The sequence below is a fragment of the Mus caroli genome, chromosome 9 (genome assembly GCF_900094665.2).
Source record: "Mus caroli chromosome 9, CAROLI_EIJ_v1.1, whole genome shotgun sequence".
NCBI lineage: Eukaryota > Metazoa > Chordata > Mammalia > Rodentia > Muridae > Mus > Mus caroli.
The window spans coordinates 65,083,558-65,097,957 of NC_034578.1; the positions used below are offsets into that span (position 1 = coordinate 65,083,558).

The 14,400-nt window shown below is 40.3% G+C and overlaps 1 protein-coding gene across 3 annotated transcripts in view; it reads left to right on the forward strand.

The window, feature by feature from the left end:
- Nucleotides 1-14,400, forward strand: part of Vps13c (vacuolar protein sorting 13 homolog C) — a 158,024-nt gene that overhangs the window by 26,456 nt on the left and 117,168 nt on the right. For 2 of the 3 annotated variants that reach the window (XM_029482031.1, XM_029482032.1), the window contains exons 7-12: nt 4,161-4,226; nt 4,488-4,597; nt 7,124-7,183; nt 9,457-9,516; nt 11,319-11,399; nt 12,428-12,485. In XM_029482031.1, the coding sequence (XP_029337891.1) occupies nt 4,161-4,226; nt 4,488-4,597; nt 7,124-7,183; nt 9,457-9,516; nt 11,319-11,399; nt 12,428-12,485 (435 nt within the window). The remainder of the gene's footprint in view (nt 1-4,160; nt 4,227-4,487; nt 4,598-7,123; nt 7,184-9,456; nt 9,517-11,318; nt 11,400-12,427; nt 12,486-14,400) is intronic. The other variant, XM_021171411.2, reaches the window with a different exon arrangement.

The following is a 14,400-nucleotide window of genomic DNA, read 5'->3' on the forward strand; positions in this document are numbered from 1 at the left end:
TATATATATATTTAATACTTCATCCATAGCCTCAAGGAGGAACTCCTGCGTTTCCTTTCCTGTCCTCCTGACTGTACAATCTTCTTTAGTCTGTTGTCCTGTATAGCTGAAACCTGAAGCTTCACAAAAGCAAACTGAAGGCTGTTTGCTGTAGGATTTAGAATGGAAATCTTATGTACACTAGGATGTGTACCAGATATTTAGCAACAGTTTCAGTATTTTAAATGAAATATTATGTCTTTATAACTCTTCAGGAGTTTATGTTAATTTCAGCACAATTTAGATTTGCTTTGACTAAGTGGTAAATGGGTCTGCATCTCAAATTTCAAATACTGAACGCTATGGTAGAATTCCTATGCAGATAATTAACTTCTTTAATATATATGTTTGATAGTGAGAGAATTTGCATGGCAGTTTCACAGCATAAGAACAATTTCTCATTTTAAAAATCTAGGTATGGAAGTAACCATGGGGGAGATTTGTAATCAAATTTGCTAATTTGTTACTTTACAAATAAACCCCAGTAGTAACCATGATTGACTGTAATTTGCTACTTTAAATCTATCATGGTAGTAATCATGACTGACTGCTAATTTGTTTCTTTACAAATCTACCACTGTAGTAACCATGGCTGACTGCTAAATTTGTTACTTTACAAATCTACCACTGTGGTAACTAACTGCTAATTTGTTATTTTGTTCAATAGGAGAATAGCATGGAGAATTTTAGGGCCCATTGTGCAGTTTTATAGGCTGCAATGAACCGGCTGTCTGTTGTGTTTTCTGGCCCTTCTAGGAAGAATCTGCCTGGAAGTTATAATGAATGCTGGTGACCTATCCTCATGCCTTACACAGCCACTGGCCTGTGAAAGCCAGCAGAAGGCACAGTGAGGAAAACCTTAGCTGATTCATTACCTTTCTTCCTCTAGATTTTAAAGTAATCCTGGTAAAGTGAGGCTCACAGTGCAGTGAGAAGATTCCTTTGACGATGGCATCGTCCTTCCCTTAGCTGGGAGTGCGTGCTCTTCATGAATTTCCCCTTACAGTTTCTGAGTGCATATTCATGTCATTTTTTTTTTTTTACACATTAGAGTATCAATTCTCAGGAAGGCAGACTATTAGAGCTATTTTCATGGTGATATTAAAGAATGTAACTTTTCACTGAGTTGATTTGTATGCTGGTATAAGGAATGGCTTGTTACAGTGGCTCTCACGGCCTGATTCAAGGAAGGACAGCTCACTGGACCACCGGTCACTGTGTTCTTTGCTACTGTGCACTCATTACAAAAGCAAAAGCAAATGAAATGTGCCAGTGTTTCTTAAAGTTTTTTCTTGACAAAATAGAATTTAAATTTAAAAGGACACTAACTCTTGAGCAGGTCTCTAAAATGTTGTGGGACACAGGAGAGAGTGTGTGAAGCATTTCCGAATGCTGAGGTAGCTGATTCTCAGGGATGACTGTTCATGCAGATGTGTGAACTGTGTGAACTTGCTTCTTAGGGACAAAGGCTGTTTTTACTCGAAAGCTTGACAGATTCTCATCATTCAAGTTTGAGTGTGTAGCGACTATACAAAACAAAGTAAGAGTGAGCTGTCATATTTGAGTAGGAACACTTGGTGCTTTTAAGGAACCATTAGAATGTTAAGAACCCCTTATTTGCCACCTCGAGCTTGAGAGCCGTCTAGTATGCCCAGACATTCCCGGGAGACTGGGGTGATTGCAGCTAATTCGCCTCTTGTGTTAAACACGGCAGGACAGAGCATGAGGAGGCTCTGCCTCACTCACTGCAGCATGATTTCCATATGCCCAGGGATTGGAGAGCCATGGCTGTCTGAAAGGCCCGTGTCACATGTGCGGTGGCCAGCTGACTTTTATTGGCTGACTATAATTAGATGATAGATCTTATACATAATTTAAAAACCTAATTGAGAAACTCTACTTACTAAGCTTGAGTGCATTCCTCATAATTACACAAGACCATGCAAACTCTCTTCCTTTTTCCAGTTGCATATCTGCTTTGAAATCATATTTGCATCATGTACTTCAATCAGAACAACATATCTCAGCAGATTGAAGGCAGAAGCAGATATGTGAATCTTGCCATCTTCCACTAAACCTGATATTAAAGGCTTCCACTAAAACCAGATATTACATTTGTACAAATGTAAAATCATGTGATTCTTCTCACTGTGAATATAATATATATACACACATACATGTATATATATTATATGTATATGTAGTACATAACTATAATCAAGTGATAGTTTAATATTATGTTGAATGAATTAAAAATAGTTTTTTTATTTCTAGCATCATAAATATGAATAATAATAGCCTATATTACTTAAAATCTCTTCAAATTGCTCATGCTTTAAATGTGAGTTTAAAGGGTCCTGAGACCAAAATTTTGAGAACTGTTTTTAGAGTATTTGAGAATCAAAAATTTATTCTTCGTTAGATTAAATAGAGATTTTCTTTCAAAATTGTGTAGCTTTTTTGTAGAGCTAAGATGGCTTTAGGAGGGATGACGTGGGGCCTCCCACACTGACATTAAAGATAGAACAGGGGCTCGAGCACTTGGGAACTCGAGAGACAGTGGTCAGGGCGGGAGGCTCCAGCCAAGTGCAGTGCCTCTCTTACCTTCTCCATGTGGTGGTTCTTTGAGAACTCAGTCTTCTGTATGCTTGATTTATGGAGTGGAATGCTAGTGGCTGCGCCATTCAGCTTCTGTTCTGTGTGTAAGGGACTTCTTCTGAAAAATCAGTTTATTCTTGTAATTCTAGCTCTTGTCTTAATTTTATGGTAGAACAATTTGCAAATATCAACAAAATAAAATAGAGCTTGCAGCTATATACAGTATCTTCCGGTCGTATTTTTGTACTTTGTTATAATGTTTATATGTGGATGTTTCAGTTCGTGTGAACAGCATATATTATGTACCTGTGCTTAGATACGTATCTCTGTCCTTGGAAGCCTCTTGCTGGATGGGAGCCTCTTGCCCACTGGCACAAAAATCAGGCAAACAGTTCAGATACAGAGCTCTTGTTATTTATTAGAATTTTGGGTAAGGTTCAGGCCCCGAGGCTGCACAGAGCTGTGGAAAGTTTCATACAGGGGGTGAGTCATATAGCAGGAGGGTTGGACATGAGACAGCAACAACCTAAAAGTTGGCTCGGTAAAGAATTTGAGGATGGCAGCCTGATTGCAGAGTGGTGTGTAGGGAGGCAGTAGCATCACCATGAGTGTGTTTTGGAAATTACAGATAACAGTCCTGCAGTTTCCCACGTGGGTGGCGGGCACGCGTGGCAAAGGCCCGGCCTGTGTCATGCACACATGTTCGATTTTATTTGTCAGGCTGCAGAGAGCCTTTACATGACTTGGAACTGACAGGCTCAACTAGTATATTAGATGCAGTAGCAGTGCAGAAGGTCCTTTCAGCAGAAGGTGAGGATGGGGAGCGGAGTCAGGAGACTACCCAGAATTGCCTCTGGAGGTCAGGTCACAGCTGATGCGTGGCTGTCAGTTGATCAGAACACTAGAAGGTTGGGTAAGAAAGGTGTTGGCTAATGTGAAAAAGCCAGATAAGGAGGGTACAATTTAGAGGAACCACTGCTAGCTGAACGTACTGGTTAGTGGACGCTTTATACCCTCCTACTTTCATGAGCTCTACCTCGTGCTTGAGCAGTTTTGTTTGTGAAGATCATCATCTAGAGAGGCCATGGCCCTCAACCCAATGTCATCCCATTTGTATTCCTGTGCCCCTGCCGCACATTGCTCAAAACCTTTCCCGGAAGGCTTTATATCATTATCATTACATTTCCAATATTTGGTTACATTGAATTTAAAGTGACACTGTAATGTGTAGTTATTAATATTGAAACTCCACTGGGAATGGATATATTTTATTCATATTTTATGCAATTGTACCTGTCAAGTTATTGTCTAGGATAAAAGTTGTTCTTTACTGCAGAATGTTGATATAGTAAAGAAAGCTTGTGAGTTTGTATTTATGTTGAAGTAGTAGGCCAGTGAGTGTGGAGGGAGGTAAGTCTCGCTGAGCTTTGATGTCAGGAAGAATTCTCATATTTTCTTTTCTGTCCTCTTGTCTGCTAACTTGACTTTTATCCTTTTCTCACTAAAATGCTTCCACTGAGAAGGACGTAAGCGTAAAAAGCACAAAAAACATTTTAAGAAACGTTTTAAAGGTCTTGATCGCTCCAAAGGTAGGTACAAGCAGTTCTCTACCTGTGCTGTTTATACACCTTGATTTCTGTCTAAGAAGGTAAAATGAACATTAGTGTGCAGCTTAAACATAAAACTAAACTTTAAGCTGGAACTATTTACCAGATTCTAAAATAAATCTAAGAAAGGACCATAGCATACGTTGTAATTTCCGTTGTGTAGTGCCTTTAGCGCTCTTTGACCATCGGTCGTGAGGTGTGTAAGATCTGCGAGTCTTGAGCTCCTGTTTTTCTTTTTCATAGATAAGCCCAAAGAAGCAAAAAAGGATACATTTCTGGAAAAATTGGCAACTCAAGTAATAAAAAATGTTCAAGTGAAAATTACAGACATTCACATTAAATATGAAGATGATGTAAGTAATTTCAGTATTTTGCTGGTCATTGAATGTGTTTTATGATATTCTGTATCTTATGATGTTCCATCTATAGAGTAACTGAACCTAATTTAAATTTAGGATAGCCACCCCTGTAAATATGCTAGTGTTCCACCCTTCCCACTCAGCAGTGCTGGCCAGGCTATGCATACATAAACAGAGTGGAAAACTGCTGCAGGGGTTGACTGTTCTCTATGCTTTATTTGGATTTTGTTGTATGTGCTCTGATGTAACTTTAAGAAACTAATATCATTTATATTGTCAAAACAATTAGTTGTGAAAGGTGATGGAGTAACTGCTGGTATTGACAGTCAGCAGGCAGGGCCTCTGGTCAGTGTAGTTACAGCCTCTTACCAGCCCCCGAGGGGCCCTGGACGGCTCAGAAGCACCCACACTGGGGTTAGAAGCTGATCTTGGGGGAGGCCAATTTGGGTTTCCATGTTAATTTGCCTTAAGTTTGACTAGCTTAGAAGACGATTGATGGACAGGATTTTATTTCCCCTTCCTGGGTGCTTTGTGTGACAGTATTCAATGAGATGCACATGTAGTCTGAGAGAGAGAAAATAAACAAACAAGGAAACCACCCACTCTGCTGCGCACTTTATCTCGTGGCCTTCTGGAGGTGTTAACGTCAACTTTGCTAACCAAGACACTCTGTATCTTGCTGTAGCAAGTCAGGAAAAGTGTACCCAGTGTATTATGGAAATGAGTTATTGTTAAAGCTGTGTGGAAAAATGGGGCACTTCTCTACTGTGGCTGCAAATGCAAATGATTAGAACTGGTTTTGAAAGCAGATTAAGAGTACCAGAAGATCCAACAACTGATCTCTAGGTATAAAGCTGAATACATTGAATGAAGCATCTTGAAGAGACACCTGCAGGTTTGTTTGCAATAACCTAGGTACAGAGGCAGCTGAAATTCAGTGGACAGATGAATGGCTAACAAAAATACTGTACATTTCCACACTGAAATACTGTTAGGCCTGAAAACAGGCAGTTCTGCCATTCACAGCAACATGGCTGGAGCTGGTGATTGTCATAAAGTGAAATACACTACTTACACAGAGACAAATACTGCATGATCTCACATATCTCTCTATCTCTATCTCTATATCTGTATGTATATCTGAGTATGGGAATTATAGGTGTGCGCCACCATGGCTGTCTCCATTATACATTTATATAAATTAAATACTTATATGTATTAATTACAAATAAAGTCTATGAAGCTGTTTGTGCTTTCCAGCTGCCCCAGAGCATATATACACGTTTCCTGTTTGATAAGTGTCTGTCTGACAAGACTGTGGCGTTCCATTTGGATGCTGTAGAACACATTTACAATTTCTTTTGTCATAGTTCACACCTCCATCACAAGCACATGGTTGCCCATGGCTTTCGAGCATCCTTCAATGGTCACAGATAGACATCATGCTCATTGTGATACAGGCTGAACACCATTCATTTATAACTATCACGTACCAAAGTTCAGAAATAGAAAAGCAGTCCATCCGTGGTAGGTTTGGGATAAATAGACCTGGTCAAGTAAATATTAAGATTCTAAAGTGTGGCCAAAAGAGGAGGGTTGAAAGTTCAAGACCAGGCTGGATTTCAGAGTGAGATCCTGTTTCAAGAAAAACAAAACAACCTCAGCAAAACACAAGACCTTTCATCACCAGACACTCTTGAAGTGTCAAGGGAAGGAAAACCATAAAGATGGTTCACGTTTCCAAAGATGGAAATCTTAAGTGCTGGGGCAGTTATTTAGTGCTGAAGTCATTGTTTGTGGACATGATACACACAAAGGTCCATCTCTTTCTAACCATCTAAGCAAGAGTCTGCTGGTCATAGGTCATAGTTCTGGGAAAATAGCACATTAGTGGCCTAGGAGCTGTCGTAACGCTTCTATGGACACACAGCACCCGATCCTGTCTTTGCAGGTCCTGGGCTGTGTGACTTCCTCTTGGACATGTGTTCACCAGCTGCCTATTTATTATTTTTATTAAGTTTACATTTTATTTTAAATTTAAATTTTTTATTCTTTTGAGAATTGCATATACAAATCCTGTATTTATATAATTTCCAACCCTCCCTCCCACACTCTCCAGCTCCTTCTGTGTTCCCCAAACTTTGTCTCAAAATCATGACCTCTACTTTTTAAATCATTATTTTTAGTTATAAAACAAAACAACCTTTGAATTAATTTGGTGGTGTTTATATGGACGGACCACTTATGGGAATGCTGTCTATTTTAAAGGCTTCACTGTCTTTCTTTTCCCATTAATTTATTTGTTCACTTTACATTCAGATCGCAGTCCGGCATCACACAGCCCCTACCCCCATGCTCTCCTCCCCTTCTCCTCTGAGAAGAGGGGGGAGCAACCCACTGGGTACCAACCCACCCTGGCCCATCCAGTCACTGCAGGACTAGGCACAGCCTCTCCTACTGAGGCAAGACAAGGCAAGGCTCCACCATCTTATATTTAATGTTCCCTTTCTTCTTTTGTAGATCACAGATCCAGAAAGGCCGCTTTCATTTGGTGTCACCCTGAGAGAATTTAGTCTGTTGGTAATGTTGGCTTATTTCAAACTTCTGTGGAATCTGTAAAGTATTACTATTCTGAAATGAACTGAGTTGACTAAGACACACTGTTGCTTTAAACAGCTTTTGTGTTTCTGAAGAACTCTCTTGCTGCACATTTTCTCCAAGTTTGCCATTTCCAGTAATATTTTATATTTAGTAATATCTTGATTTTTTTTAAATGCTTCCACATAACAAATGTTAAAGCATTTAGAAGAAATAGATGCTGTGTCTGTGTAGTGTTCTGAGCTTGTACTTGGTAATATTTTATCGGATCTCCAGCGAGTAGAGAAAGTGTGTGTGTGTGTGTGTGTATGTGTGTAATATATATATATATATATATATATATATATATATATATATAGGCAACATAGGGTATGTTAGTATAGGCAGAATTTTTTTTTTTTTTTTTTAGTCTTCTAAGTAACTAAGTGGTAAGAAACATACTTGGGGACGTGAAGTAGCTTTTGATAAAGCAGAACACTCAGTAGCAACCAGAGCTGAGTTCTTAAGGGTAGAAGGGTCGTTGATCTGGAAAATAGCCAAATAGTAGACTTTATAAACAGCACCATACTTAACTTTGAGTGTCTACCAAGTTAATAAAAACAAACAAACAAAAAATAAAAAACCTGAGAGCTAGCAGACCACTCCACCTGGTCTATAAGACATGCTAGTGCAAGTGGTCTTACTGTGTGTAGTGCAAGTGGTCCTACTGTGTGCTGGTGCCTGCTGTTTTGTTTCCCCGAGTAGCCGTTCCCTTTCACAGCCTGGTGATTTTGCTCAGGTTTTAGAACTCGTGTGAGGGAGTGGCTTGCCTTTGTTGTTTGTTTTTTACTTTCTTCTTAGCGTTTATTAACGCCCTCTCTCATTCTCCCTGTCTTAGTGTGACAAGATCCATAACATGTTGTGATCCCAGGTACTGAGCTGGGCTTCTAGCTAAGCCACATGTACCAGCTGATCAGAGAGCATCCCTTTTGTGTTTTGTGAGATTGAGTTTATCTCACGTGTGCGGCTCATTGTCCTGCTTCAGCTGCTGGGCCTCACTGATAAGAGGCTGTCAGGAAGCCTGCTGCTCTTTTGTATACACACCTTTCTTCCTTTCGTCTTCTCAGTGACAGCCTTGCTTCCACATTAGGTCCCCTGTGTCTACAGGTCTCATTGTCTCCACATTCCTGCGTGCTGTCAATCTCTCTTCCAGATCAGCTTTTTCTCTTTCTTTATATCGTCCTATAAGCAGTTAAGCTTTTTTTTTTTTTTTTTTGAGAAAAAGTCTTATTATGTATGTATGGCTGTCTGGAACTCATTAAGTAGACTAGGCTGGCCTTGAACTCATGGAGATCCTCCTGCCTCTGCCTCTTGAGTGCTGGTATTAAAAATGTGTGCTATCCTGCTAGTCTTAAACATTCTTGTCTCTTCCTCACACCAAAACTTAAAAAGGCTCTGTTTAAGTCTCCATCCCCTGCCTGACTCTAACCAGCTCTTCTCCACCCTTTCCTCAGCCAGGCTTGTCAAGAGCTGTCTGCTTTCCCTGTCTGTCCCACTCAGTTCCTTCTGACTCTTCAGCTTGTGAAGTCTGTCAGGCAGTCCGTCAGCAGTGCCCCCTAGTGGATGGTAGTACGTGGCCTTGTCAGCCACGCCACACACATGGTTGTGCTGACTTCCACACTCCCTGTGTTTCCATCCTACCTTACAGCAATTTTTAGTTCTCAGGGATGTGTATCTTCTTCACATGTACATACCAACTCTCCGTTTTTATTCATGTCTATGAACTTCAGACATAGAGTAACCCAATAATAATTTTCTAAATGAAGGAAACTGGTTGAAACAGAGTTCCTTCAAGTTTAAATTTATTGCTTCTTTTTGTTATATGAATATATAAAGAAACAGATAACTTTACCTGACACTACCTAGGTAAGGTTTAAACTTAAAAAAAATTTTTATTTTGTAAATGTGTGTGAGTGTGTGTGTGTATGTGTGTGTGTGTGTGTGTGTGTGTGTGTGTGTTGGAGAGAGGGGAGGGGGCATCTCCTCACCATAACACACAGTGAAAATCAGAGCAACTTGTAGGAGTCTGTTTCCCCTTAGACCATGTGGGTCCTGGGGTTGAATTCAAGTTGTTAGGTTTGGTGGCAAATGATTTTACCCATTGAGCCATCTGGCTGGATACTTTTCTTTCTAAATTATTTGATTATTACTTACAGATAACTAAAGTGTGTATGACACATACTGCTTTGTAAGAGTTGACCTTCTTTTCTTTTTAGACAACTAATGAACACTGGACTCCATGCATTCTAAATGAAGCAGAAAAAATTATATATAAGGTATGATATTTTTCATATACAGGGTTCTGGAATTTCTTGGTGGGGATCAATTTTTGTGCTCATGTGGATAAGATCTTTTAGAATGGAAGTATCTGTTGGTAGGAGAGAGCAGCAATGTCAGCATCCAGCCATTGGGGCCAGCTTGGAGAGGTGTCTCATTTCACTTTGCCCCCAAGGTACAATCATTTAAGTCATTTCAATGCAAACTTTGCAAAAGTGTTCAGTATATTTTGGGGGTAGAGCAAAAGTAACATCTAAGCCTTCAGGAACTTTGGGAAGGCTTGGGAGTGAATATAAGCATATTTGATTTCTAGTAAGAGATCCAGCTCTTAGGAACTACTCTGGTCATATAAAATGCTGGTATTTAGAGGAAACTTCACAATCTTTGTATATTATAAAGTTAGCAAGTGTCATGCCAGGGATATTGTATGCACAGTGTCATGCCAGGGATATTGTATGCACAGTGGGGTCATCCTGATAGTACCTCCTAGTATGGTAATAACTCATTTTTAACATTTTAAAGTTAAAAATTGAGATGTCTTTGGACACTTAATGTATTTATGGAATAAGTTTTGATTGATTCTAAATTTTAGCCAATCAGGATTCTGAGTGATCTATATACAACTGCTCGAGTTTAAGAGTCTATATTTTAAATTGGCTGTCAATCAATTTGTTAAATAAGCTATTTCTGAATTTTAAACTAATACTCGTTGCCTTTGACAGACTTAGGTATTTCATACTGATTGAGCGTTCAACGCTCTCCCTCATAAAGCACAAACAAATGAAACATGTTGCGCATCAGAGGTATTTTAATAGGGTTGACGTGTTCCTTGGCAAAGTTAGCTCATTAGGGAAAATGTGTTTAATATGGGTGACTAAGTGAGCCTAAAATGCCTTGGACTTTAAGGATTTATGTGGCCTTTGTAGTTTGTTAATAAAGGTGAGTCAGGCGTGGAAGAGTCCGAGATCTGGTTTGGAGCCAGCGTTTGCCGTATGAGTTTCTGTGATCACTTATCTGCGCTGCAGTTTAGGTTCATCCATCAAGTGAAGGGTCTGGACACAAGCAACCTCCCAGGTGGTGGTTCATGTAAGACTAGCCAGATGAGGTCTTAGATGCAGAAAGCGTAATTTGTGGTGTGGTTAAGCTGCACACCATGCATACCCGAGCAGGCATGGGCTGTGTTTAACTGCAGAGCTTGTCAGGGCTTGCTGTGGTTCCTCAGCATGCTTGCTCCCCAGCACCTCCACCATGCAGTCTGGAGCTCTCCCAGCTTCGCTGCCCATAAGGTCCTTCCCACAGCCCTCCTCAGCGCAGCCCTGATAACTGCTGCAGGGAGCTTGGATTTTCTTATCTAGCAAACAGTCTGCTAGATGCTAAATTTTTACTATTTGATAATTGAACAAATGTGAATTTCCTGAAACTGTGTTCCCAGAATCACGTTTAAAAGAATGTTTCTCTCATCGGAACATCCAATCTATATGAAATACCTAAGTCTGTCAAAGGCAACAAGTTGATTAAGACAGCCAATTTAAAATATAACATTTGCTCTTTTAAATTCAAGAGTAGTCATAGGTAGACCACCCAGAATCCTGATTGGCTAAAATTTAAAATCAGACAACATTAAAAAAATTAACAAATGCTAAACGTAAAAGTCCTTTGTATACCCTCCCCTTCACTCCCCTTTGGCTATTTTCTTTCCTTTAATGGTCAGATTTTCAGTGAGCTGGAGGGTAGTGTTGACTGCTGTTGCACAGTTTTAGAATGCTCTAGAGGCCTGACCACTTCCATTTCTTTTGCGTAGCTCGTGAAGCTGGACAGTCTCAGCGCCTATTGGAATGTCGGCTGCTGCATGTCTTACCGTGGATCGAGGGAGCACATCTTGGTAATTTCCGTTTTTACCTTGACATGCTGACTGCGTGCCCTAAGTGCGTTTAAAAGGGGGTAGGGGGCCCTTAGTGAGGGCAGGCTGCAGACATTTGGTTAACTGGCAGATCACTAAATCAAAAGTCTGAAACAACATTTGAACTTAGTCCGTCTCTTCAGAAGAGCCCTCTGATAATTCGTTCAATTATCAAATAGTAAAAATTTAGCATCTAGCAGGCTGTTTGCTAGATAAGAAAATCCCTCTGATTCTGAAGTCCATTCTGAATCCATTCACTTGCCGGTGACAGGGAGCCTGTTGCAGCGCCCCCTGTGGTTGTTCATGCACAGTTTGTGGTGCTCTTACGATGCTGTTTCCTGTAAGAAAGAGTACGAGTATTGTGAGGATGCCACCCCTCAGACCTGGAGCTCATGTGTCTTACAAGTTTTCAAATAGCTGTGGTGATGATTTCCTGCATGGTGGCCCAGTAATTCAGTGTACTGAGCTAGTGTCTCATTTCTTCAGTTAGAAAAGGGAGGCAGAACAGCCACACTTTCTGGATTAGATAAGCGTCCAGATTCCAGGAACTCTAACAGAGACTCAGTCTTTGTCTAGGATGTCGTGGATATGTAACTGTCTCTGGGTGGTTTTCATAGAGAGGAGTGTAATATTATGCTCCTAGATATTCAGGCCATTGTGTGTTTATTATAAAGAAAAATACCTGTACATTTATACTGTCTAAACCTCCCCCCCACGGGGGGTTGGGGGGGTGGGGGAGAAGCTGGGCAGGCAACCTTTAATCCCAGCCCTTGGGAGGCAGAGGCAGGCGGATCTCTGAGTTCGAGGCCAGCCTGGTCTACAGAGTGAGTTCCAGGACTGTATATTTTTCTCATGGTAGTTATTAGTAAGAGAACAATGAAGGTACAGATGTGAGAACCTTTTTTCTTTCTTTCTTTCTTTCTTTCTTTCTTTCTTTTTTTTTTTTTTTAAGTTTTGGTACTTGTGGCTAACTGTCTTTCTCTTTCATTCTCAACTTTAAATCTCTTTAGGAGCAACTGAAAAGTGAAATTCTTACAAGTGCAAACATCCCCCCAGACCATCAGTACAGTGAGTACCAGGGAGGGTTCATTTATGGAAGAGACATGGAGACAGACGTTTCTTAATGAAGTTACTTTAGCAGACAGAATGTGTTAATTTTATGGTACTTGGCCACGCATGCATATTTGGATGGTAACTCCTCAGGACTAGACCTAGCCACACAGTGCTGGAGAATGACCAGGAGGCAGAGGAGCTGGGCTCACGCCTGTAGCCAGCCTCCTTTTGACCTCCCCTTCTGTTATCTTGTTACAAAGTTCTTTGTCTTGTGGTTTGGCTCCTCCCTCCCTTCTCTCCCTTTACCCTCCTCTTCTTTTTTTTTCCCTTCTTTCTCTCCCTGGTTTTAGAATCTCTGGGATTGTGGTATTCAGCTCACCTCTAGCAGTATAAGACAATCACACTGGATAATTTTTAAAGTGAAGTTTGTAATTTTTTGGCAGCCTCTCCTTTATTTCTCTGACAGAGCTTCTTGCTTATCTCTTTCATCCTGAGAAGCTATTAGTTTGTTGTCATTCAGTGAACTTCTTTTTTTTTTTTTTTTTTTTTTTTTTTTTTTTTTTTTTCGAGACAGGGTTTCTCTGTGTAGCCCTGGCTGTCCTGGAATTCACTTTGTAGACCAGGCTGGCCTCGAACTCAGAAATCCGCATGCCTCTGCCTCCCAATTGCTGGGATTAAAGACATGCGCCATCACGCCTGGCTTTTTTTTTTTTTTCTGCAAACACACGAGGTTTTAATGGCACACAAACCAGCATGCTGAGGTCGAGACCCCTTCCATGTCCATTTCTTTCCACATTCCCGTTGTCCTGGTTCTCTAAGCTTTCCCTCCTGTCCTTCGTAGCTTGTCGTTGTAGGTGATGGTGCTTTCCGTTATGTTCATCCGCTTGAATCATGACAGAAATTTAAAGTTTGTAAAAAATTTCAGTTTCATTGATTAAAAATAGTTTAGAAAATATTCATCTTAATTCTTAGGCATTTATCAATCACATAAGTCAATCAAAATATTATACGATTTATTGCAAATTATCCTTTCAAGGTAATAAATACACCTATATGGACTTGGTACTCTTCATAGTTATAATGTGTCACTGTTACCATCCCTAGTAGACTTGTAGTTTTTACTGTTACTCAGCCTTAAAGTGTTTATAGTTTCTCTCATGCTGTTTGTATATGGTGAACTTGAACACAGTATACTGGTCATTTGTTTCCTAGGGTGATTTTATTTGTTTCTAAATTTTGTCAATTATTAAGAAAAAAATAGATTTTATTTCTCCTATTTTAATATTTTAAATGAATAATAAAGTATTAAATCATAGAGAAACCCAGCTGTAGAGAGGGATTGTGTTCTGTATTCTCCTTACTTGGGAGCCCATGACTCCCAGGTAACCATGGAGATTGGGTTTAACTAGCAAGCTACCTAACTTGCTAGATCCTTATATATCACTTTCTCTTGCACCCCCCCCCCACATCCCCCCCACCTCCCCGTACCCTCCCCCATCTGTTTCTCTTTTTTGATTGAAAATACGCTTCTGGGCCCTCCCTACATCATCATCCATTCACCTCTGTGCTTCTTTCTCTCTCTGTAGAAAACAGTCAAATACAAAAACAAAAGAATAGAACAAAACAGAAAAACAGTCAAACAACAAAGAAGAAGCACGAGAAGCCCATACACACCAGGAGACACAGCACACACAGGACAGCCATAAAAACATACACACACGGAGACACAGCACATACAGGACAGCCATAAAAACCATACACACCTGGAGTCACAGCATACACAGGACAGCCATAAAGACACATACACAGCCAGAGATACAACACACATAGGACAGCCATAAAAACACATACACACATGGAGACACAGCACACACAGGACAGCCATAAAAACACATACACACCCAGAGACACAGCACACACAGGACAGCCA